The sequence below is a fragment of the Cherax quadricarinatus genome, chromosome 18 (genome assembly GCF_038502225.1).
Source record: "Cherax quadricarinatus isolate ZL_2023a chromosome 18, ASM3850222v1, whole genome shotgun sequence".
NCBI lineage: Eukaryota > Metazoa > Arthropoda > Malacostraca > Decapoda > Parastacidae > Cherax > Cherax quadricarinatus.
The window spans coordinates 35,836,295-35,859,547 of record NC_091309.1 but is presented as its reverse complement, the minus strand read 5'-3'; the positions used below and the strand labels follow the sequence as shown (position 1 = coordinate 35,859,547).

Genomic DNA, 23,253 nt, shown 5'->3' with positions numbered 1-23,253 from the left:
TATGGAAGATGCGAGGAAGGGAGAGGGAGGAGGAGAGGTTATTGGTTGGAAGGTGAATCCCCCCTCCATAAGGACTTCAGGTATCAAGTCCCTATCCAGGGTTACTTCCCTTCTTTGTCTTTTACTGGCACTGGACCCCTGTTGCACAAAATATCTGTCCAGAGAGGTCTGTTTCTGGCATCTCTTTAAGATCTGCCTAAAATGGGACAAGGCATTGTCATTGAACATGTTGCAGACATGGCTTGCAGCAGCTTTGTTAAGGTGATATTTCTCCACAACTTTGCAACTCCACTTTGCACACATGTCCTTAATCATTGAAAAAGGCAGTCTCCACTCTCTCTTCCTCTTCCTCTGAAGCAATTTCCTCAGCTGCAATCTGTTGCTGTTCCAGTTGAAAGTGTTGCAGCTCTTCGGTGGTTAGCTGTTCCCTGTGGTCGTCCACCAACTCTTCGACATCCTGGCCACTCACATCCAACCCCATGGACTTCCCCAAAGCCACAATAGATTCCACAACAGGCATAGGGTTGTCAGGGTCAGCCTTAAACCCTTCAAAATCCTTCTCTTGGACACATTCTGACCACAGTTTTCTCCAAGCAGAGTTCTCTGCCAGGATGGAACTGATCGTTGATTAAGACTTCCCGTACATCTTGGCGAGATTGACCACACATTCAACACTTTCGTACTTTGCTATGAGTTCTTTCTTGAATTCTATCGTGTTTCTCGCCTTCTTTATCAAAGGGCTGGCACTCAGAACTTTCTTGGCCCCATGGTGGCTTATTTAGCAGTCACACTCAATAAACAACACAAAAAACAATGAATTTTTTTTTTTTTTTTACACAGGGTTTGACAAGGTTAGGTTGAGAATCCCTAGCTTTATTGACAAGCTATTTACAGGTTAAGGATTCCTATCTTCATTGACAATCTAAGAGCTGTTACCTACATCAGCTCATTTGAAAGCATTTTTATTGTTATGTGACATACAAGTAGGGAACAGGATGAAGTTGGAGCCATCTGTGGGCCAGCATTTTCATTTGATCAACTGACTTTACCTCGTTGACATCATTATGCTGTACGAATGTGTTCCATACTCGAGTCATCCTGGGTATGTATGATCTCAGATGAAGTGATGTTCTGGAGAAGGGTACAGCCAGAGTGAAGTTGCTGCTTTCTGCCCATCTTGTGGTATAGAAGGTTCACGCTGTCCTCGAGTGGATCCAAGTGTGATACTTTGACAATATTGGCCTTGTACATAACAGTAAGGCCACCCACATCCCTCCTGTGTTGAAGGCTTGGCTGAAATGACAGATCTATCCAGGATTGGTCCAGGCGAGAGATGAGACGTCTTACTCTGTTCTTTACTCTGTCAAGCAGTCACAGATGAGAGGGGGGTTAGGCAAACCAAGAAAGTGGAGCATACTCAAGGTGTGAGCATACTTGTGCCTCGTACAGAATCTTGCAACCCCTACTGTCAAGCAGATGTGAGATACGGTGAAGTGCTGTAAGCTTCCTGGCTGCCTTGTTTGCAAGATTTACAACATGTTCTTCATGGTCAGTTTGGAGTCGAATTTCACCCCAAGGATATCAACTTCTTCCCCAGGTGCCAACACCCTCCCATTCATCCTTACTACTGCACCGGCATTACCATCATGGTGCCTAGAGACAATCATCATTTGTGTTTTCTCAGGTGCAAATGTTACTTACCATCTATTTCCCCAAGCTGATACAGCTCTTAGCTGGTAATTGATGTAGCTTAGAGCAGCTAGCATTTCTTCTCTTGGATGAGTGAATGTCAGCGTACAGTCGTCTGCATATGCATGGGATTCTGGGATGAGATGGAGGTCATTGAAGTAGACGTCCCATAACAGTGGTCCCAGCATGCTTCCTTGTGGAACACTTGCCCCAATAAGAATTGAGAATTACCCTGAGATATCTACCATGAAGGTAGTCACTTAGGAGATGCAGCATAAAGTCTGCAATTCCCAGTGCTTGCAGTTTTGCTAAGAGGCCCTGGTGCCACACCCAGTCGAAAGCGCCAGCAATGTCCAGTGCTACCACACAGCTGACTTTGGATTCATCCAGTGACTGGTGCCACTTAGTGGAGAGGTTTAACAACAGTTCAGCAGCAGAGTAACCTTTCCTGAAGCCACATTGACGGTCACAAAGTAGTGAGTGGTAGTCAAAAAACTCTGTCATTTGTCTTGAGATTATTGTCTCGAGGATCTTGCCAGTGATTGACAGCAGTGACACTAGTCTGTAGTTGCTGATTTCTACTCTGCTCTTCTTTTTGTGAACAGGGACTACATTTGCCTCTTTCCACAGAGAAGGCCATTTACACTGTACTAGGCAATGCTGAAAGATGCAAGTTAGAGGTGCTGCTAGCTGGTCTGCACATCTTCTCAGCAATCTTGGGCTCAACTTGTCTGGGCCCACAGCCTTTTCTTGGTCAAGCGATTTAAGAAGGAAATGTATCTCCTCCTGCCTTATTGTCACCACTGACAGTTTTGACACAGTTCTTGCAGCTAGCCAAGGAGGGTCCCTTGCTGGATCAGGAACTTGCATTTTGGTAGTAAAGTGTTCAGCAAAGAGGTCCGCTTTCTCTTGACTGCTAGTAGAGGTGGTCCCATCCTGTCAATTTAGAGGTGGAATGAGTTCATCAGGCAGATAACCTTGTCTGTCCTTGACCAGGGACCACCAGGTTTTGGAGCCTACCCTACCTCCTGCTAGCTTTCTTTTTGTGTCCACCTCCCATTTAGCGATGGCCCACTTTTGAACGTCATCCATATGCCTACATTCTTGCCTGTGCAAGTTCTTGTTAAAGGTGGTAGGATGTCACTTATACCTTTGCCATGCCTTGTACTTAGCAGTAGCAGCCTCCCTACAATGAAAGCCAAACTAAGGCTGATCTGTAGGCTTCGTCACATATTGCCGGTGAGGAATGTGTTCTTGTTGTAGATTAAGGATGTATCCAGTGAAGGCTTTCACTTGGTTGTCAGCATCCCCTTGGAGAAAAACATTCCAGTCAATGCTGGTGAGCTCAGATCAAAGGGCTGGCCAATTACCTCTTACCCATAGCCAGGTTGTGCATGTGGACTCCTCACCTCGTTCTGTTGGGATCTTAAGTGTCGTAAAAACAGTCTTGTGGTCAGATGATCCACCATAGCCGAGGGGTTGAGAAGTGACTATACCTTCTGCCAGATCACTCACTACTGGGTCAAGGAGGAGCCAGAAATGTGAGTAGAGGAATCAACAAAGTTTCTCATGTCAAATACTGCAAGAAGGTCATCAAAGTCCCTCTGTATAAGGTGTTGGTTGAGGTCACCAACAATTATGATATACAAATAACCCGCACATAAAAGAGAGAAGCTTACAACGACGTTTCGGTCCGACTTGGACCATTTACAAAGTCACATTAACCAAAAGTGGAGCAGGACGGCTATATATAGGCAGGAAGAGGTGGTGGTAGTAGTAGTAGTACTAGTAGTTGAATCCTCTCTAATACACAACTTTCCCTGTATGAATCTTAGCCCTGGCTTCATCTCTGTAGATGCCTTCCTCTCCCACTACATTGTAAAATGCTTCTAACTTCGGAACACCCGTGACTTAACCTGACTCCTCATTTTTTCTTTTTTCTTTTTCTTTTTCTTCTTCTCCCTCTTCCCCTTTCCTCTTTCCTTTTTCTCCTCTGGGTTGTCTTTCTCTCTTCTGTCTCGTGTTTCTGTTCCTTCTTCATTTATTTCACCACTTCCCCTTTCACGCACCTCTGTGCGCTTGCTCTCTCTCTGTGGGCACCTAGCTCTCTTGCAGTGCTCCCCTTCCTTTGTATTTGACTGGCTCGTCCTCCTTATTCCCCACTTCTACCACTACTACTACCTCTTCTACTATTACTGATGAAATTAAGACAAATGTGCGGCATCTGGTTGCCTTTGTTGTGGACGTTTCGCCATCCAGTGGCTGGCTGGATGGCGAAACGTCTACGATAGGGATGCCCGGGTGTTGCGCATGTGTCTTAATTTCATCTTGTCGGTATTATATACCATTCTTGTACTACTACTACTACTACTACTACCACCACCTCTTCCTGCATATATATATAGCCGTCCTGCTCCACTTCTGGTTAGTGTGACTTTGTAAATGGTCTAAGTCGGACCGAAACATCGTCGTAAGCTTCTCTCTTTTATGTGCGGGTTATTTGTGTATCGTTCCAGTCACGGTATTGTGCCTTTTTTTTGTTAATTGTGATATGTTGACAGTTGTGTTTCGGATGAACATGCAGGGTAATGCTCACCCAAGGAGAAACAAAGCCAGACTGAGTCAGGACATGTGGGATGCTTTGTGTGGGCACTGGCAGGTGGACATGTTCAGTACAGTAGACCGACAAAAACCGAGGTGATGAACAAAAACTGGGGCAGAATTTTGACGAAAAAAGTTGTCGAAAACCGAATTCGATGAAAACCAGGGCAAATGAAAACCGAGGTTGCACTGTATATTGTAATAAACAGAATAGAGGAAATAAGCTCTAATATACATTACAGTGGTACTTCGAGTTTCGTACAGCTCCCAACTCGAACAGTTATGTAAGTGTATTTTTGTAAGTGCTTTTGTATGTGTATTTTTGGGGGTCTGAAATGGACTAATCTAATTTACATTATTCCTTATGGAAACAAATTCATTCAGTGTCAGCACTTGAACAGCCTTCTGGAACGAATTAAGTTCGTAACTCAAGGTACCACTGTACAATGGACCCCCTTCATGAATTTCAATTTTCGGAAACTTTTTTCGTCAAAATAAAGCCTCATTGTTCGTGATTTGCCTCGTGATTCTCCCGTCTTATAGATCATGTATGTGCGGCCGGGAGTGGCCAGGATTACACAAAGGCTCCCACATAACATTCAGAGCATCAATGTGGCATTGTTTCTGTGCGAGTGACCATCACTCCAGGCGTTCATACAATACGTTTCGTAATAATCCTTTGGTTTTGGTGCTTGAAACTGCTAAATAAGCCACCATGAGCCCAAAGAAAGCTTCTAGTGCCAGCCCATTGGTAAAGAAGGTGAGAAACACGATACAATTAAAGAAAGAAATCTCAAAAAATGAAAGTAGAGTGCGTGTGGCCGAGCTCAGCAAGATGTACAGAAAACCCCATTCAACAATCACTTCCTTCATGCCTAAGAAGAAGGAAATCAAGGAAGCTGTTGTTGTGAAAGGGGTAGATATGCTCGCCAAAAAGAGATCGCAAATTCTCGAAGATGTTGAGAATTTGTTGGTAGTGTGGATCAATGAAAAACAATTAGTAGGAGATAGTGTTATGCAGTTGATAAATTGTGAAAAGGCAAGGCAGTTGCATGCTGATCTCGTAAAGAAAATGCCTGCAACGAGTGCTGATGTTAGTGGTTTAAGGACAGCCAAGGCTGGTTTGAGAGATTTTAGATGCACAGTGGCATACGCAGCATGGTAAGGCATGGTGAGGCGGTGGGTGCTGACATGTGTGCAGCTGAAAAATTCATGCAGGAATTCAAGGACTATGTACAGGCTGAAGGATTCCTCCCCCAACAAGTGTTCAGTTGTGACGAAACGCCTCTTTTGAAAGAAAATGTCAAATAGGACCCACATCACTCAGAAGGAAACGGCACTTCCAGGACATAAGCCTATGAAAGACAGGCTAACTCTCATGTTCTGTGGTAATGCTAGTGGGGATTTCAGAGTGAAGCCTTTACTGGTGTATCACTCTGAAAATCCCAGTGTGTTCAAGAAAAACAGTGTTGCCAAGGGAAAATTGTGTGTGATGTGGAAGGCATGAGTCACAAGGGAAATTTTCCTTGATTGGTTCAATGAAGTGTTTGGCCCCTTTGATATACCTTTCCTATGAAGAATTTCGAGAGTATATCTACTCTCTGAGCCCGGCCATGGGCCAGGCTTGTCTGGTGCTCACCTGGTCAACCAGGCTGTTGCTGCTGGAGGCCCGCTGTCCCACATATCCATCACAGCCTGATTGATCTGGCACCTGGTGAAGATACTTGTCTAGTTTCCTCTTGAAGGCTTCAACACTTGTTCCAGCAGTGTTTCTGATATCTTCTGGTAAGATGTTGAAAAGTCTGGGACCCTGGATGTTGATAGTGTTCCCTTATTGTCCCCACCGCACCCCTGCTCCTCACTGGGTTTATTTTACACTTCCTCCCATATCTCTCACTCCAGTATGTTGTTATGGCAGTGTGCAGATTTAGGACCAAGCCCTCAAATACCTTCCAGGTATATATTATGTACCTCTCTCTCCTCTGCTCCAATGAGTACATGTTCAAGACTTGCAGGCATTCCCAGTAATTTAGGTGCTTTACTGGCTCAATGTGAGCCATAAATGATCTCTGTATTTGTTCCAGCTCCGATATTTCTCCTGCCCTGAACGGGGCCGTCAGCACTGAGCAATACAGTGGACCCCCGGTTAACGATATTTTTTCACTCCATAAGTATGTTCAGGTGCCAGTACTGACCGAATTTATTCCCATAAGGAATATTGTGAAGTAGATTAGTCCATTTCAGACCCCCAAACATACACGTACAAACGCACTTACATAAATACACTTACATAATTGGTCGCATTCGGAGGTAATCGTTATGCGGGGGTCCACTGTATTCTAAGTGAGGGAGCACTAGCGATTTGAAGAGTGTCACCATCGGGATTGTTTCCCTTGTTTTGAAAGTTCTCAATACCCACCCAGTCATCTTCCTGGCTGTCGTGATCTTTGTCTTGTTATGGTCTTTAAAAGAAAGGTCCGCTGACATAATTATTCCTAGGTCTTTTACGTGTTCCTTACGTTCTATTTGGTGACCCTCTTGAGTTTTGTATATAGTGCTCCTTTTGAGTTCTTCATTCTTTCCATACCTAAGCAGCTGGAACTTATCACCATTGAACGTCATGTTGTTTTCCACTGCCCACTGGAAAACCCTGTTTATGTCTTCCTGTACTTTTTCAGTGTCCTCTACCGTACTGACTTTCATGCTTATTTTAGTGTCATCTGCAAAAGATGATACAAAAGTGTGCCGGGTGTTTTTGTCTGTCTGCTATGAGGATGAGGAACAGCAGAGGTGCCAGGACAGTGCCTTGGGGCACTGAGCTTTTGACCTCACTGATGCTGGATCTTGCCATGTTCACTACTACTATTTGTGTTGTGTGTGTTAGGAAACCGAAAATCCATCTGCCTACCTTCCCCGTAATGCCCATGGCCTTCATTTTGTGCGCTATCACTCCATGATGGCATTTGTCAAACGCCTTTGCAAAATGACATCAGTAAATCCCTGGTGTTTACCACGCTATTGGCTCTAGCTGGTGCTCAATTGAACTGGTGCTCCCACAAGGAACTAAATGGTCCCATTACCTGACCAGCCGGGCTGTGGTTCATACGTTGGATTGCATGTGGCCAGAAGTAACAGCCTGGTTGATCAGGCCCTGATCCTCGATGAGGCCTGGTCACTGACCGGGCCGCGGGGGCTTTGAACCCCAGAACACTCTCCGGGTAAACACCGAGTGTTAAGTCCCATTCTACACTGACCAGGCATCTCAGGCCAATTGTTACAAATTTGGAGGCAGGAAAAATAAAACTTAGATCTTCGTTTGCAGCGCTAGCAGTACTAACGTAGATCTGCGTTTCGACAGTTAAGGGGTTAAGTGTCTGCATATTTACTAAAAATGACATCAAAATACTGATACATGTCATAAATTCACATCTTAATACCCTAACATGTGATAGGGATGGCTGCAATAGTTCTGATTTATAATTAATAATACTATATATGTATTGGGATGCTGTACCATACATCAAAATATTTCTGAAAAATAAAAATTTTCATATTTTTATGGGTTTATTCTAGTTATAAAGCAGGAGCCTCATCTCCCACAGTCCCTGCTTTAACCCTTTTATTATCCAGACCCTTAAATAAAACTTGCTCTTTGTCCAAAAATTCTTCTCAAATGATGGGAGAATTTTTCCCGAATGTAATGACACCAAAAGTACTAAATTTAGTGAAAACTTGTGGAATTACGTTGAAGCAAAGTCAGCAGTCTCAGCACAATTTACACACTGGTGATTTCATACTTTTTAAGTTTTACTTTGGGCCAATTCCATTGTTCCAGTCAACCAAATTCTTAGGTATTTTACTAGTATGACTTCCAGTCTATTAAGAACAAGAAACTGCCCTTTCAGCTACCCTATAAAGTGATCAGAATTTGGTAATTTGGCCAGTATCACACAAAATTAAAAGATGTCATTTTGAAAATAGTGTCCATAAACAGTATAGACATTCCTGGCATTAAAACAGCATTTGCTCTGTTCATTAGTTGTGTCCTCAGACCTCTCGTTTGCTTTCCATTTTTAATTCTTGTTCACACAAAAATAGATTTACTTTATTTATTGGATAATATATAACCAGGAAAGATCATTCTTGGTTTACAGCATCCCAATAATTTAATCAAACCTATTAAAATAGACTAGGGGTTGTAGGGAGGCCTTACTTGTCCTCTGGAATATTAACGAAACTCCAATATTTCTGTTACTTTGAATTCATTTTCAAGCTACTTCCAGTCCTGAAACCAAATTTCAGCAAGTACAACATTCATTATACATACACAGTGCAGTATTTTCTTTTTGTAACTAATTATGGTATCTGCTTTTTCAGTACACTACAGAAATGGCTGTACTGTGGTACCTTCTTCATTTAAGCTATCCTCCTACTAATTGTTTGTAAAAATTTTTAGGTATGAACACAGTGTGCCAGATTATGTTGGCAAAGTATATGCTCCTCAAAGTAATGCTGCTGCTGCTGTTGCTGCTGCTGCTGCTGCTGCTGCTGCTGCTGCTTCTAACCGGCCTGATGGGGTCATCTCTCACTATGCTCTGAAAGTTTCTGAGGAATCATTGGCACAATCTAGTCAGCCTAATGCACTAAGCCCAAGGTAAGATTGTTGAGGAATTGTAGTGATACATGTTTGTGTTGCTGTGATACTTTGCATGATGTATTGGGTATCTGCTTATTTATAAATTGTGGTTTTTAAAATGATCATCTTTTTAATATTTATTCTTACTTGTTAACATAAATACTACACTAGTATCAATGAATTTACTTCTGACATAAAGCACCGATGTATTAACATGATGTAGTGTGTTCTTTGTTTCTTGGGAGGAAGTGAGAGCTGGATTAATTCATGGTGACCACTTTGAGAACTAATATTTCCAATATGAGAAATTTAGTTTAAATGATTCCTCTAGCATGATGATAAATTTGCTGGTTGCCTTTAATTCACTGAATATTATTAACAGTTGAAGGATAATTTTCGAATGGTGAGGAGACGATGACTTCATATTGGATCTCATTTGAAACTCATGTGCCATACCAAGAAATATACTGGATGGTCTACACTTAAGGGAGAGGCGAGCCATTTTTCAGTGATCAGGAAATTAAGATTGAAAAATTATGGAAAAAAATACTTTCTTACTGAAAAATAGTGCAAAATTCTAGCAACATTTTGATGTAATCAGCTTGTTTCTATCATATTTCTAAGTATGTTTTTCGTTAAATATATTGTTTTTGTTGTTGTTGCTGTCATCAGAAATACATGTTGGCAATTAGTATTTTTTTTCTCCAAAAATTACAATTTTTATGATAGTTTCATTCTAAATACTCTTCATGGCAACTTCTCTGCTGGCTAAAGTGTAGAACATGATGAGTGTCTCCCCAAGTAGCCTGCCGGCTGTCAACAAGGAAGGAGGAGTGCAACACGCTGAGATTTAGCTTGTTATAACTGTAGAGTTTCACACCATACAAAAAAAAGTAATAACTCAGAAATAAGTTATTGGCATTGTTTTCCTTTTTCTGTAACAAGTATTAATAGGATTGTTATGATTTTTGCACACATTACTGAGGAATGATGATTCTACAAACACCCAGGGGGGGGGACAGGATTTGCAATATTGTTTACAGCTTTGTTTTTAATGATTTGTTTTCCACAAAAAAAAATTACTACAACATTTTTTTTTATGGAATCTACTGACATTATCGCTGAAACACCCTGGGTCAACAATAATCTAGCCTTTACCTTTCATCTGATGTTAACTGGAGCATTGTACATCTTCCCAATTTAGTAGAAAAAGGAAAGTTTTATGACCCATAAAATTGTACATAATTTATTTTTTTCTATCTAACTTGAAGGCCAACAGTCAAAACAAACACAGCCTATATTTTTTTTATGCTGCTTAATCCACCGTCAAAATTTCTAAAATCTGACCAGAAAGAAAAATAATGGTGATTTTGCTTGCCCCTCCCTTAATATCAAGATCTGGGAAGTCATTTGGTGGAACAAACTATCTTTAATTTAATAAAGATTTTCTGCTTTTTGATGCTACCATATCCTAAGAATCCTTTAAATTACTATGCTGCAAGGTAATCATTAAATGATAAGAGATAAATATGAAAAAAATCTACCATCACTAATTAGACCAGAAATCCAGAAAGTTTATATATAATGGGAGAGTTTGGTTTATTATTAGATGTCTTGTTGCATGATACCTATAGTGTTTCTTAGTTTTTCCTTGCAAAATTCCTTGTTAGGAAGATACATTTATTACTTCTAACACTATATACAAACAGTAGATAAACACCCCCACATTTCCTCAGCTTGTACACCCAAATAAAGATACATAAGGAGCCAGCAGGCTGCGATATCAAAACAAAACATTTCATCCAATTTCACCAGCTCTCACTCATCCCACAGAACCCTGACCACATCAGAGCCCAGGTGAGCCTACTGGTAAGCACTAAAGCAGCTTAATGGCTTGAGTTGGATAAACAAAAGGAGTACAAGACTTAGCTTAACCCTTAACCCTTTCAGGGTCCCCCAGGCCCTCTCCCAGACTTGTTCTCAGGGTCGCCCAAATTTAAAAAAAAAAAAAATATCTTTTGAAAAGATAGAGAATCTTTTCCCGATCGTAATGACACCAAAAGTACGAAATTTGATGGAAAACTTACAGAATTATGCTCTCGCGAAGTTAGCGGTCCCGACGATGTTTACGCATCAGCGATTTTGCCCACTTTGAGCCCTATTTTCGGCCAATTCCAGTGTACTAGTCGACAAAAATCATAACTATTTCGCTAGAACTCCATTTTTCCTATTGAATGAGTACAAGAAATCACCCATTTACCGATTTCAACTATCCATTACAGTGGTCAGAATTTAGCAATTTTGCCAATTTCACACAAATTTCAAAAGAGGCCAATTTCCAAACAGGGTCCAGAATAAACAAGAAAGACATTCCTGGCACTAAAATAACATTTCCTCTGTTTGTTAGTCACGTCCCCAGGCCCCTTTTACATTCTTTTGCTTTCCTTTTTGAATTTTTATTCTCACAAAAAATAGAAGATTTACTGTTATGCAGACTACTGCATTAGTGTAGAAATGGTATAAATAATATTGGCACACTTGTGAAAGAATATTAGACTCACCAGTTGATGTGTATTGGACGCTTAGCATGATTTGTTTACTTTTGAACTTTGGTAAAAATCAAACATTTCTGCTGCTTTGAGCTCAATTTCAAGGTACTTTTCGTTGTAAAACCGGTCAAAATCGTCTCAATTTCTGTAATGTGTGTTCCATTCTATAAAATGAGACCAGGGAAACTAGAATACAACAATAAATACCATACGAAAATACAGTGCAAAGTCGCTGTTTTAATCCAAAAACAGTCAGTTTTTTTTTTTTCTCATTACGCACTGTGTGCTGCAGGATTTTTTTTATACTGCGCACACTGACCATATAGACCCATTCTTTCATATGTAGGCCTACCAGCTTTCTCTCACTAGATTTGAGGGCGCTATAATTTAGGCGTACTAGTACGTCAAAAGCCCTGGTGCATAAGCTGTACTAGTACGTTTGAAACCCTGAAAGGGTTAAACTGTCCAAACATAGATCTACGTTTTTTCACATTTGAAAGTATGTAAAAAAAAATGTAGATTTTTTTTTTTTACATTTGAAAACGTGTAAAAAAAATCTTGATCTGCCTTTTTTTAATATGTAAAAAAAAACATAGATATACTTTTGGAGCACTACACATGTGAACGTAAATATGTTTGGACAGTTTAAGGGTTAAATAAACTGCGTCTCGCCAGCATGTCACTCATGCTACTTCCCCACATGACTGCCCACGCTCACACTTCGATGCTACACACCCACACTTGGGAAATAAGTCATGACAGGACTTCTTTACATTTTACAGTTTAAGCTAATTTAACCCTTAAACGGTCCAAATGTATATATACGTTTTTTAAACATTTGAATGTATGTAAAAAAATGTAGATCTTTTTTTTTTACATTTGAAAATGTGTAAAAAAAACTTTTATCTACAATTTTTTTTTTTTTGTTATATTTGAAAATATGTAAAAAAAAGTAGATCTGCTTTTGGATCACTTCTGATTTGAACGTCGATGTGTTTGGATCGTTTAAGGGTTAAAGTGCCCACAAATATATAACTATTTATAAAATAATGGTTTACAATTCTTTATCTTGTTCAAAGATACTGACATTTAGATTTAGATGTTAAACAACTTTCAGAGGGAATGCATTTTGTAATTCTTTTATTTTTAATGAAATTGGAAGAGGATTATGTCAGTTTGATATAATCAAGATTTCTTTAGTGTTCCAGTGGGAGGCAATAATATAGCTTACCGGTTGCCAACTATCAACCAGAACACTGTCATACATCATCAGCCGGTCTCCAATGGAATATCTAGTGCAAGAGAAATGATAAGGCTTGTTGCTTTGAGCATTACTCAATTTGTGTAAGTTGAATTGTACATTTATTCTTTATATTACAATATAGGATATTTCTTAAGCTTAAATTTTAAGTTTTTTAAAATTAAGAAATGAATTTTTGCTCACATTTTTATTATTTTAGCATAGTATAGGCATACCTCGCTTTAAGGTGTTTTACTTTAGTGTTTCCCTACTGCAGATGCTCCTCGTCTTATGATGGTTTGACTTTCCAGATTTTTTTTTTTTTTTTTTTTTCAACAAGTCGGCCGTCTCCCACCGAGGCAGGGTGACCCAAAAAAGAAAGAAAATCCCCAAAAAGAAAATACTTTCATCATCATTCAACACTTTCACCACACTCGCACATTATCACTGTTTTTGCAGAGGTGCTCAGAATACAACAGTCTAGAAGCATAAACATATAAAGATACACAACATATCCCTCCAAACTGCCAATATCCCAAACCCCTCCTTTAAAGTGCAGGCATTGTACTTCCCATTTCCAGGACTCAAGTCCGACTATATGAAAATAACCGGTTTCCCTGAATCCCTTCACTAAATATTACCCTGCTCACACTCCAACAGATCGTCAGGTCCCAAGTACCATTCGTCTCCATTCACTCCTATCTAACACGCTCACGCACGCTTGCTGGAAGTCCAAGCCCCTTACCCACAAAACCTCCTTTACCCCCTCTCTCCAACCCTTTCGAGGACGACCCCCTACCCCGCCTTCCTTCCCCTATAGATTTATATGCTTTCCATGTCATTCTACTGTGATCCATTCTCTCTAAATGACCAAACCACCTCAACAACCCCTCTTCTGCCCTCTGACTAATACTTTTATTAACTCCACACCTTCTCCTAATTTCCACACTCCGAATTTTCTGCATAATATTGACACCACACATTGCCCTTAAACAGGACATCTCCGCTGCCTCCAACCGTCTCCTCGCTGCTGCATTTACCACCCAAGCTTCACACCCATATAAGAGTGTTGGTACTACTATACTTTCATACATTCCCTTCTTTGCCTCCATAGATAACGTTTTTTGACTCCACATATACCTCAACGCACCACTCACCTTTTTTCCCTCATCAATTCTATGATTAACCTCATCCTTCATAAATCCATCCGCCGACACGTCAACTCCCAAGTATCTGAAAACATTCACTTCTTCCATACTCCTCCTCCCCAATTTGATATCCAATTTTTCTTTATCTAAATCATTTGACACCCTCATCACCTTACTCTTTTCTATGTTCACTTTCAACTTTCTACCTTTACACACATTCCCAAACTCATCCACTAACCTTTGCAATTTTTCTTTAGAATCTCCCATAAGCACAGTATCATCAGCAAAAAGTAACTGTGTCAATTCCCATTTTGAATTTGATTCCCCATAATTTAATCCCACCCCTCTCCCAAACACCCTAGCATTTACTTCCTTTACAACCCCATCTATAAATATATTAAACAACCATGGTGACATTACACATCCCTGTCTAAGACCTACTTTTACCGGGAAGTAGTCTCCCTCTCTTCTACACACCCTAACCTGAGCCTCACTATCCTCATAAAAACTCTTTACAGCATTTAATAACTTACCACCTATTCCATATACTTGCAACATCTGCCACATTGCTCCTCTATCCACTCTATCATATGCCTTTTCTAAATCCATAAATGCAATAAAAACTTCCCTATCTTTATCTAAATACTGTTCACATATATGCTTCAATGTAAACACCTGATCTACACATCCCCTACCCACTCTAAAACCTCCTTGCTCATCCGCAATCCTACATTCTGTCTTACCTCTAATTCTTTCAATTATAACCCTACCGTACACTTTTCCTGGTATACTCAGTAAGCTTATTCCTCTATAATTTTTACAGTCTCTTTTGTCCCCTTTCCCTTTATATAAAGGGACTATACATGCTCTCTGCCAATCCCTAGGTACCTTCCCCTCTTTCATACATTTATTAAACAAAAGTACCAACCACTCCAACACTATATCCCCCCCTGCTTTTAACATTTCTGTCATGATCCCATCAGTTCCAGCTGCTTTACCCCCTTTCATTTTACGTAATGCCTCACGTACCTCCCCCACACTTACATTCTGCTCTTCTTCACTCCTAAAAGATGGTATACCTCCCTGACCAGTGCATGAAATTACTGCCTCTGTTTCTTCCTTAACATTTAAAAGTTCCTCAAAATATTCTCGCCATCTTCCCAATACCTCCATCTCCCCATCTACTAACTCCCCTACTCTGTTTTTAACTGACAAATCCATATTTTCCCTAGGCTTTCTTAACTTGTTTAACTCACTCCAAAATTTTTTCTTATTTTCATTAAAATTTCTTGACAGTGCCTCTCCCACTCTATCATCTGCTCTCCTTTTGCACTCTCTCACCACTCTCTTTACCTTTCTTTTACTCTCCATATACTCTGCTCTTCTTATAACACTTCTGCTTTGTAAAAACCTCTCATAAGCTACCTTTTTCTCTTTTATCACACCCTTTACTTCATCATTCCACCAATCACTCCTCTTTCCTCCTGCCCCCACCCTCCTATAACCACAAACTTCTGCCCCACATTCTAATACTGCATTTTTAAAACTATTCCAACCCTCTTCAACCCCCCCACTACTCATCTTTGCACTAGCCCACCTTTCTGCCAATAGTCGCTTATATCTCACCCGAACTTCCTCCTCCCTTAGTTTATACACTTTCACCTCCCTCTTACTTGTTGTTGCCACCTTCCTCTTTTCCCATCTACCTCTTACTCTAACTGTAGCTACAACTAAATAATGATCCGATATATCAGTTGCCCCTCTATAAACATGTACATCCTGGAGCCTACTCATCAACCTTTTATCCACCAATACATAATCTAATAAACTACTTTCATTACGTGCTACATCATACCTTGTATATTTATTTATCCTCTTTTTCATAAAATATGTATTACTTATTACCAAATTTCTTTCTACACATAGCTCAATTAAAGGCTCCCCATTTACATTTACCCCTGGCACCCCAAATTTACCTACTACTCCCTCCATAACATTTTTACCCACTTTAGCATTAAAATCCCCAACCACCATTACTCTCACACTTGATTCAAAACTCCCCACGCATTCACTCAACATTTCCCAAAATCTCTCTCTCTCCTCTACACTTCTCTCTTCTCCAGGTGCATACACGCTTATTATAACCCACTTTTCACATCCAATCTTTATTTTACTCCACATAATCCTTGAATTAATACATTTATAGTCCCTCTTTTCCTGCCATAGCTTATCCTTCAACATTATTGCTACTCCTTCTTTAGCTCTAACTCTATTTGAAACCCCTGACCTAATCCCATTTATTCCTCTCCACTGAAACTCTCCCACCCCCTTCAGCTTTGTTTCACTTAAAGCCAGGACATCCAGCTTCTTCTCATTCATAACATCCACAATCATCTCTTTCTTATCATCTGCACAACATCCACGCACATTCAGACTTCCCACTTTGACAATTTTCTTCTTCTTATTCTTTTTAGTAATCTTTACAGGAAAAGGGGTTACTAGCCCATTGTTCCCGGCATTTTAGTTGACTTTTACAACACGCATGGCTTACGGAGGAAAGATTCTTATTCCACTTCCCCATGGATATAAAAGGAAAATTAATAAGACCAAGAACTATTAAGATAAAATCAAAGAAAACTCAGATGAGTGTGTATAAATAAATGTGTACATGTATGTGTAGTGTGACCTAAGTGTAAGTAGAAGTAGCAAGACATGCCTGTAATCTTGCATATTTATGAGACAGACAAAAGACATCAGCAATCCTACCATCATGTAAAACAATCACAGGCTTCGTTTTACACTCACTTGGCAGGACGGTAGTACCTCCCTGGGTGGTTGCTGTCTACCAACCTACTACCAGATGAAGCTTAAAATAATTACCCAGCACAAAGATGGCAAGTTTGTAACTTGTATTTATTTATTTACTTTTCATTACTGGTGTTTAGTTAGTAATTATTTGTTTATTATTCATCAAATCATGTTCATTTCTGACTTATGGTATTTTTTATCTTATAATGGGTTTGTCAGAATGTAACCCATCATAAGTATCGTAAGTCAAGGAGCACCGGTACAGTGCTTTTCAGTTACATATAATGGCTATCATTATTGGCGCTTACTTTGCTTTTAAAATGGTTTGCACATAGCTGAATCAAGCAGTGTTTTTAGGTCTCTTACTATTGTGCACTTAATAAATGATCGCATTCTTCTGAACCTAACTGCCATGTTAGCGAGGTATGCCAGTAACTAGTTCCTAATAAGTTGATTACATTATAGCATATGCAGTTTATCAGGAGCTGTTCCTTTAAGATTTGCTATGAAATATATAGCTGAGGTAGTTATCAACATGTACCATAATCTTTTTTATCCAAAGTAAATGGAAACTTCATTGTTATGTGGGTAGTTATGAAGGGAATTCTGACATAAAGTGATTGAGCCTTGGCTTCTGCATTGCTTTACAGGTATAGTTCCCCAATTCTAGGACAATATTAAATAGAATTGTAGAATTTTTACTTGCCCTACATTTTTGAGTTTGCAAAGTTATGCATTGCTCTCCTCATTTTGCTCATTAACTAAAATCAAGGTGCATGATTTGTTTTGTTTGTTTTTTGTACCATGTTGCTCTATCCTCAGTATGATATTTGTCACACAGTACATCAGAAAGTCATTAATTTGGTAGATAATTGCAGTTAATGGCTCCACCCATGTTGTGAGCAGTATACTGTACCAAAATGCAACTCTAATTGGTCTAGAGTTCAGTTGTTTAATAGTTAATAAGAATTTGGTCATTGATTGTCACTGTATAAATTTATTCTCTTGTGTAAGAAATATGCTTCTACTACTAATACGTGAAAGACTTACTTTGTGGTACTTTTGGGTGCTGTCCTTGTAAAAAATCTTTTGTATGTGTTGTAGTACATTAAAATATGGCCTTTTTAAAAAAAATTTCATGTGTACATGTACACTGTAAGAAAGCTCAGTAATATTTGCTATATGAAAATAAAAAACACTGAATATTCTACAGTTCAAAATTCACCTGGCAAAACTCCTAAGGCTAAATGGGGGGGACCCTGCACAAGCATTGGGCTTCCTGTCCACCCTAAGGCCACTAGAGATGGTGACTGACAGGTAAATACTAGTAAATCTCACTTATTTTAATAGAATTTGGAGAATTTGGTGCTGCAGTGGATTTGTAGATATAAAGTATTGGTGACAAAAATTTACTGTTAGTGATGTGTTAAAGATAGTTCCGACACTCTTTGCCACCGTCTTTATCCTGATAAGTGATTTTGTATGTATTATTATAATACATGCAGTATTTGGTTTAGTTGAAATATCTTGGTACATATACACATTGTGTCTTGGCCATTCTTACTGTTCAAAAATAACAAAACTCGGTGACCTGTATCTCACTGATTTTAATTGATTTGTTGTGATTAAAGTCATTTACTCTTTATCAGCTATGAATTATTATAATTATAATTAACTGTAAGTAGTTAATTGTAAATTTACAGTTAACCCTTTCACTATAGCTCGTGAAGATCTACATAATTGAGGCCAATGTCACTTGCGTACCTCTAGTTGTAAATTCTGGTGCCTTCATATATGGTATGAGAAGCTTGGGAGGTCTAGGTATGAGAAAACAGGTCTATGAGGTCTGTGTGTGTGCAGTATGCACACACACAGACCTCATAGGGCTGCTGCAATGCAGCAGGGAATGCCTGTTAGTGAACCATTGAATACCATGGCATGCCTGACTGATTCTCTTACTCCCAAGCGTATTGCCTGCTTATTATTCGACAGTGACAGTTTATGTACTGATATAGTTTCTGAAAATGAGCTCTATGGTTTCAAGGAGTAAATGATCCAGAGTAATGGGGAAATGCCAAGAATAGTGTTACAAACTACCAACCATCTACCTCGGGCATCAGTGCATCTACAGCCCGTCCACACCATAAGTGAAAGCTAATAATTTCTTGTAGTTTTGGCACAGATGTGAATATAGGAAAGAGTAAGGTGATGAGGATAACAAGAAAGATTAGGTGACGAAAGATTCGATATCAGATTGGAGGGAGAGAGTATGTAGGAGGTGAATGTATTCAGATATTTAGGAGTGAATATGTCAGCAGATGGGTCTGTGAAAGATGAGGTGAATCATAGAATTGATGAGGGAAAAAAGATGAGTGGTGCACTTAGGAGTCTGTGGAGACAAAGAACTTTGTCCATAGAAGCGAAGAGGGGAATGTATGAGAGTATAGTTATACCAATGCTCTTATATGGGTGTGAAACATGGGTGGTGAATGTTGCAACAAGGAGAAGGCTGGAGGCATTGGAGATGTCATGTCTAAGGGCAATATGTGGTGTGAATATACAGAGAATTCATAGCTTGGAAATTAGGAGGAGGTACAGGATTACCAAGACTATTATCCAGAGGACTGAGGAGGGGTTGTTGAGGTGGTTCAGACATGTTGAGAGGATGGAACAAAATAAAATGACTTCGAGAGTGTATAATTCTGTAGTGGAGGGAAGGTGGGGTAGGGGTCGGCTTAGGAAAGATTAGAGGGAGGGGGTAAAGGAGGTTTTGTGGTCAAGGGGCTTTGACTTCCAGCAAGCATGCATGAGTGTGTTAGAGAGGAGTGAATGGAGACAAATGGTTTTTAGGACTTGACGTGCTGTTGGAGTGTGAGCAAGGTAACATTTATGGAGTCAGGGAAACCGGCTGGCCAGACTTGAGTCCTGGAGATGGGAAGTACAGTGTCTGCAGTCTGAAGGGTTTTGCAGTTTTATAACTGTAGTGTAAGCATGCCTCTGGCAAGATAGTGATGGAGTGAATGATGAAAGTTTTTCTTATTCAGGCCTCCCTGCCTTGGTGGGAGAAGGCCGATGTGTTAAAAAAATGAGTAGTAAGAATAACAGTGGTGATGAGTTTAATTTCTTAGCAACTGATGATCAGATACATGACACTTATGATTATTTACTAGTGAGGGTTCAATTTAAATGGCACCACATGTGGTCTGGTAGTGTACCTAGGACTATCCCTAAGGGATGTGGCAGATCATGGAGTCAACTCCAGGGGGTGATAGTGATTATGATGTTTCCATTGGCATGGGTAGTGGGCTGCAGGTGGCACGCATGTCACCAGGTGCTGCGACAAACGTGCTGGTGGCACCAATACCAACACTGGGGGGGAGGGGGGCCATGTCTTGAGCCCCACACCTCAACCACCATAGACCATGTCCACCCCTAACATACAACCACCACCTCTAGCACCACCACAACCAGTCACACAGATCCAGCAATCCCTACCAGACAAACTCTAGGATTGGCAGGAAGATGCAAAGTTTGTACCTATTACCCATCAGTTTGGTAACATTTACATTGGAATCCTGTCAAATTGTACCCTGAAGGATGATTCGGATGAGCTTGGTTTCTTTGTATGTATTGTATTTTGATGTGCTGTTAATGAAAATAATAGCGTCTCAAACTAAGAGGTACCAGTATACAGTGGCAAATGTATGGTGCAACAAAGCTGCAACTTTACAAGTGGAAAGACAACTGTGACAGTGGCATGCAGAGGTCTGGTGATGCCTGGCACCAACTCCTTGATTGTGTGCCCCCAAAGGCTCTAAGTATAAGGTCTAGTACTGAGAAATATTATGTGAAAGGGAGATATTTTGAATAAGTTAACCCTTTCAGGGTCCAGAGACCAAATTTCAGTGTGCACCAGGGTCCAAGAATTTAAAAAAATTTTGTTATTTTTTCTTATGAAATGGTAGAGAATGTTTTTCTGATGGTAATAAAACAAAAAGTACGAAATTTGATGGAAAATTGACAAAATTATACTCTCGCGAATTTTGATGTGTCAGCGATATTTACGAATCGGCGATTTTGCCGACTTTGACTCCCATTTTAGGCCAATTACATTATCCCAGTTGACCAAATTCCTAGCTATTTCACTAGTATTACTTCTATTCTATCGATTGAGCACAAGAAATCACCCAGTCAACTGTTTCACCTACAAAATAAAGTAATTGGAAATTGGTAATTTGGCCAATTTAACACAGTTAAAAATATTCCAATTTCAAAATAGGGTCCAGAATAAACAATGTAGGCATTCCTGGCACTAAACTAACATTTCCTCTGTTCATTAGTTATGTTCTCAGGCTTTACAAATGAATTCAATTTTGAGTTTTTATTCACATAATGAATTTTTATTCAAACCAAAAAATAGAAGATTTACTGTTATGCAATATTGTAATAATTGTATAAATATCATCACATTTGTGAGTGTATATTAGACCCGCCAGTTGGCGTGTATTAGACGTGTGAGGTCGTTTGTTTACTCTTGAACATCGGCAAAAATTTAACATTTCTGCTACTTTGAGCTCAGTTTCAAGCCATTTCCAGTACTAAAACCAATCAAAATCATCTCTATTTCTGTAATATATCTTCCATTCTATCAAGTGAGACCAAGAAATTGCAAATACAACTGTAAAAAACATACGAAAAAACACTGCAAAGTCGCTGTTTTAATCAAAATTCAGTCTGTTTTTTTTCTCTCGTTATACACTGTGTGCTGCAGGATTTGTTTTATGTGGTGCACACATACCACATAGATGTATTCTCTCATATCTAGGCCCAAATTTACTACTACGCCATGAGCTGAGCTCATGGTGTAGATCTACGGTTTGGACCCTCAACGTAAAGCCGTAGATCTACGGCACAGACCCTGAAAGGGTTAAATATAAATCAGCCAAATTTATTAAGTTCTTTTCCCCAAATGGATGCTCCACGTATGTCATGCACATGCATGTGGGGGGCACCGTTTTCTCTGGACAGAAAGGGTACACCATGTTAATGGAATAAAGGGCTAACCACTGCCTCTGTAGTGCAGTGAGCCTCCAAAAACTGATTTATCACCGCTGAAATTTCAAAATCACTATCTTATTTCCCCCTCTAATTGGATCTCCATCCCCCCCATTTGGATGCCCGGGGCCACTGCCCCTTCAGCCCCTCCCTCTGCATGCCACTGCTGTGACAGATGTATCTCTTCTTTGCCACAATCATGCTTGTGTCACATGTTTACAAATACAATATTGCAACATACTTGTTGACAGACTGCGTAATATGTATCAAGCATTCAGTGATCTCATCCATCTCAGCATATTCTGTTGCTACATATTTTTCCTGTGTTTTACAGGATTAGAGATGTTTTTATACAGAACCCAAAAAATAAGTTCAAATTCTTTAAGCCCTTCCTGAACTTTGTCATTGACGAGTCCCTGATCCTATTCAGAATCATTGTATACCTTTGGTAGCAAACTTTTTGTGTGACTGTGAAAGTAGCTTAGTACTTGGTCTGATTGTGTACACAAGAAAGCATTGGAATTTTGGGTGATGTGACGAGGAAAATAATGGAACCATATCTTGGTATGGGACGTATATTATGCATTGATAACTAGTACACAAGCTCTTCATTTGATTTCCTGTGAGCAAATATGACAGACATGAAAATATATGCCCAAGTTCAGTGCAAGCATGGGTGGCGATGGAGTGCGGATGTTTCATACCAGTGACATCATGGCATTTTGGTGGCACGATAAATGTGATGTGATGTTCATATCCATCAACCAGAATGAAATGAAAAAAACAGGAAAGGTGAATAAAGAAATGAATGAACCCATTGTGAAACCAGCTGTTGTCATGGTTTATACTGCCATCATGCATTTGGTGGACAAATGTGACTTTCAGATTGGGTTTGAGTTTGTCCAAAAGGGTTACAAGTGGTACATAAAACTAGGGGTGTGCCAAAGTATCAGTAACAGTGCATATTGGCTAAGTTTGATGGTGTTAGTATCCTCAAAAATTTAGGTATCATTCCATCCCTACATGGTGAATGTCTACAATATGTACCAGGGAACAGACCGATGTACAGTATGCCTATGTTTCTTTGTCTGTCATTAAACAATTAATAGAGATACACCAGATCACAATGCAGTTTCTCTTCTTGCTTGAGGTTTAGTGATCACTTTCCAACTGCACTTCCTGCTTCTGACAAGAAGAAATGGGCTTCGAAAAAATATAACTGTACTCACATGTCAAAATGATCAGCTAAGCTCAGATACAAATTTCAAGTGTAGGGATTGTAAAGCACTGCTATGTATTGATCTGTGTTTCAGGGACTTCAGCAAATTGTAACAGTTCAAAGAAAAATGACGAATGCCTGTGTGTGTGTGTTTGAATGTGCATGGATGTAGTGCAGATGACAAGAAAGAGATGAGTGTGGATGTTATGAATGAAAAGAAGCTGGATGTCCTGGCTCTAAATGTTCTAATGTATGTACATATATATAAATATATATACTATATATATATATAAATATATATACTAAAT

General features: G+C 39.6%; 1 protein-coding gene across 2 annotated transcripts in view; it reads left to right on the top strand.

The window, feature by feature from the left end:
- Window positions 1-23,253, top strand: part of LOC128689241 (uncharacterized) — a gene marked incomplete at its 5' end in the record, with an annotated part of 70,560 nt that overhangs the window by 5,515 nt on the left and 41,792 nt on the right. Inside the window, 2 exon segments of one of the 2 annotated variants that reach the window (XM_053777377.2) lie at window positions 8,747-8,944; window positions 12,676-12,819. In XM_053777377.2, coding sequence (XP_053633352.2) covers window positions 8,747-8,944; window positions 12,676-12,819 — 342 coding nt within the window. 2 annotated transcript variants of the gene reach the window in all.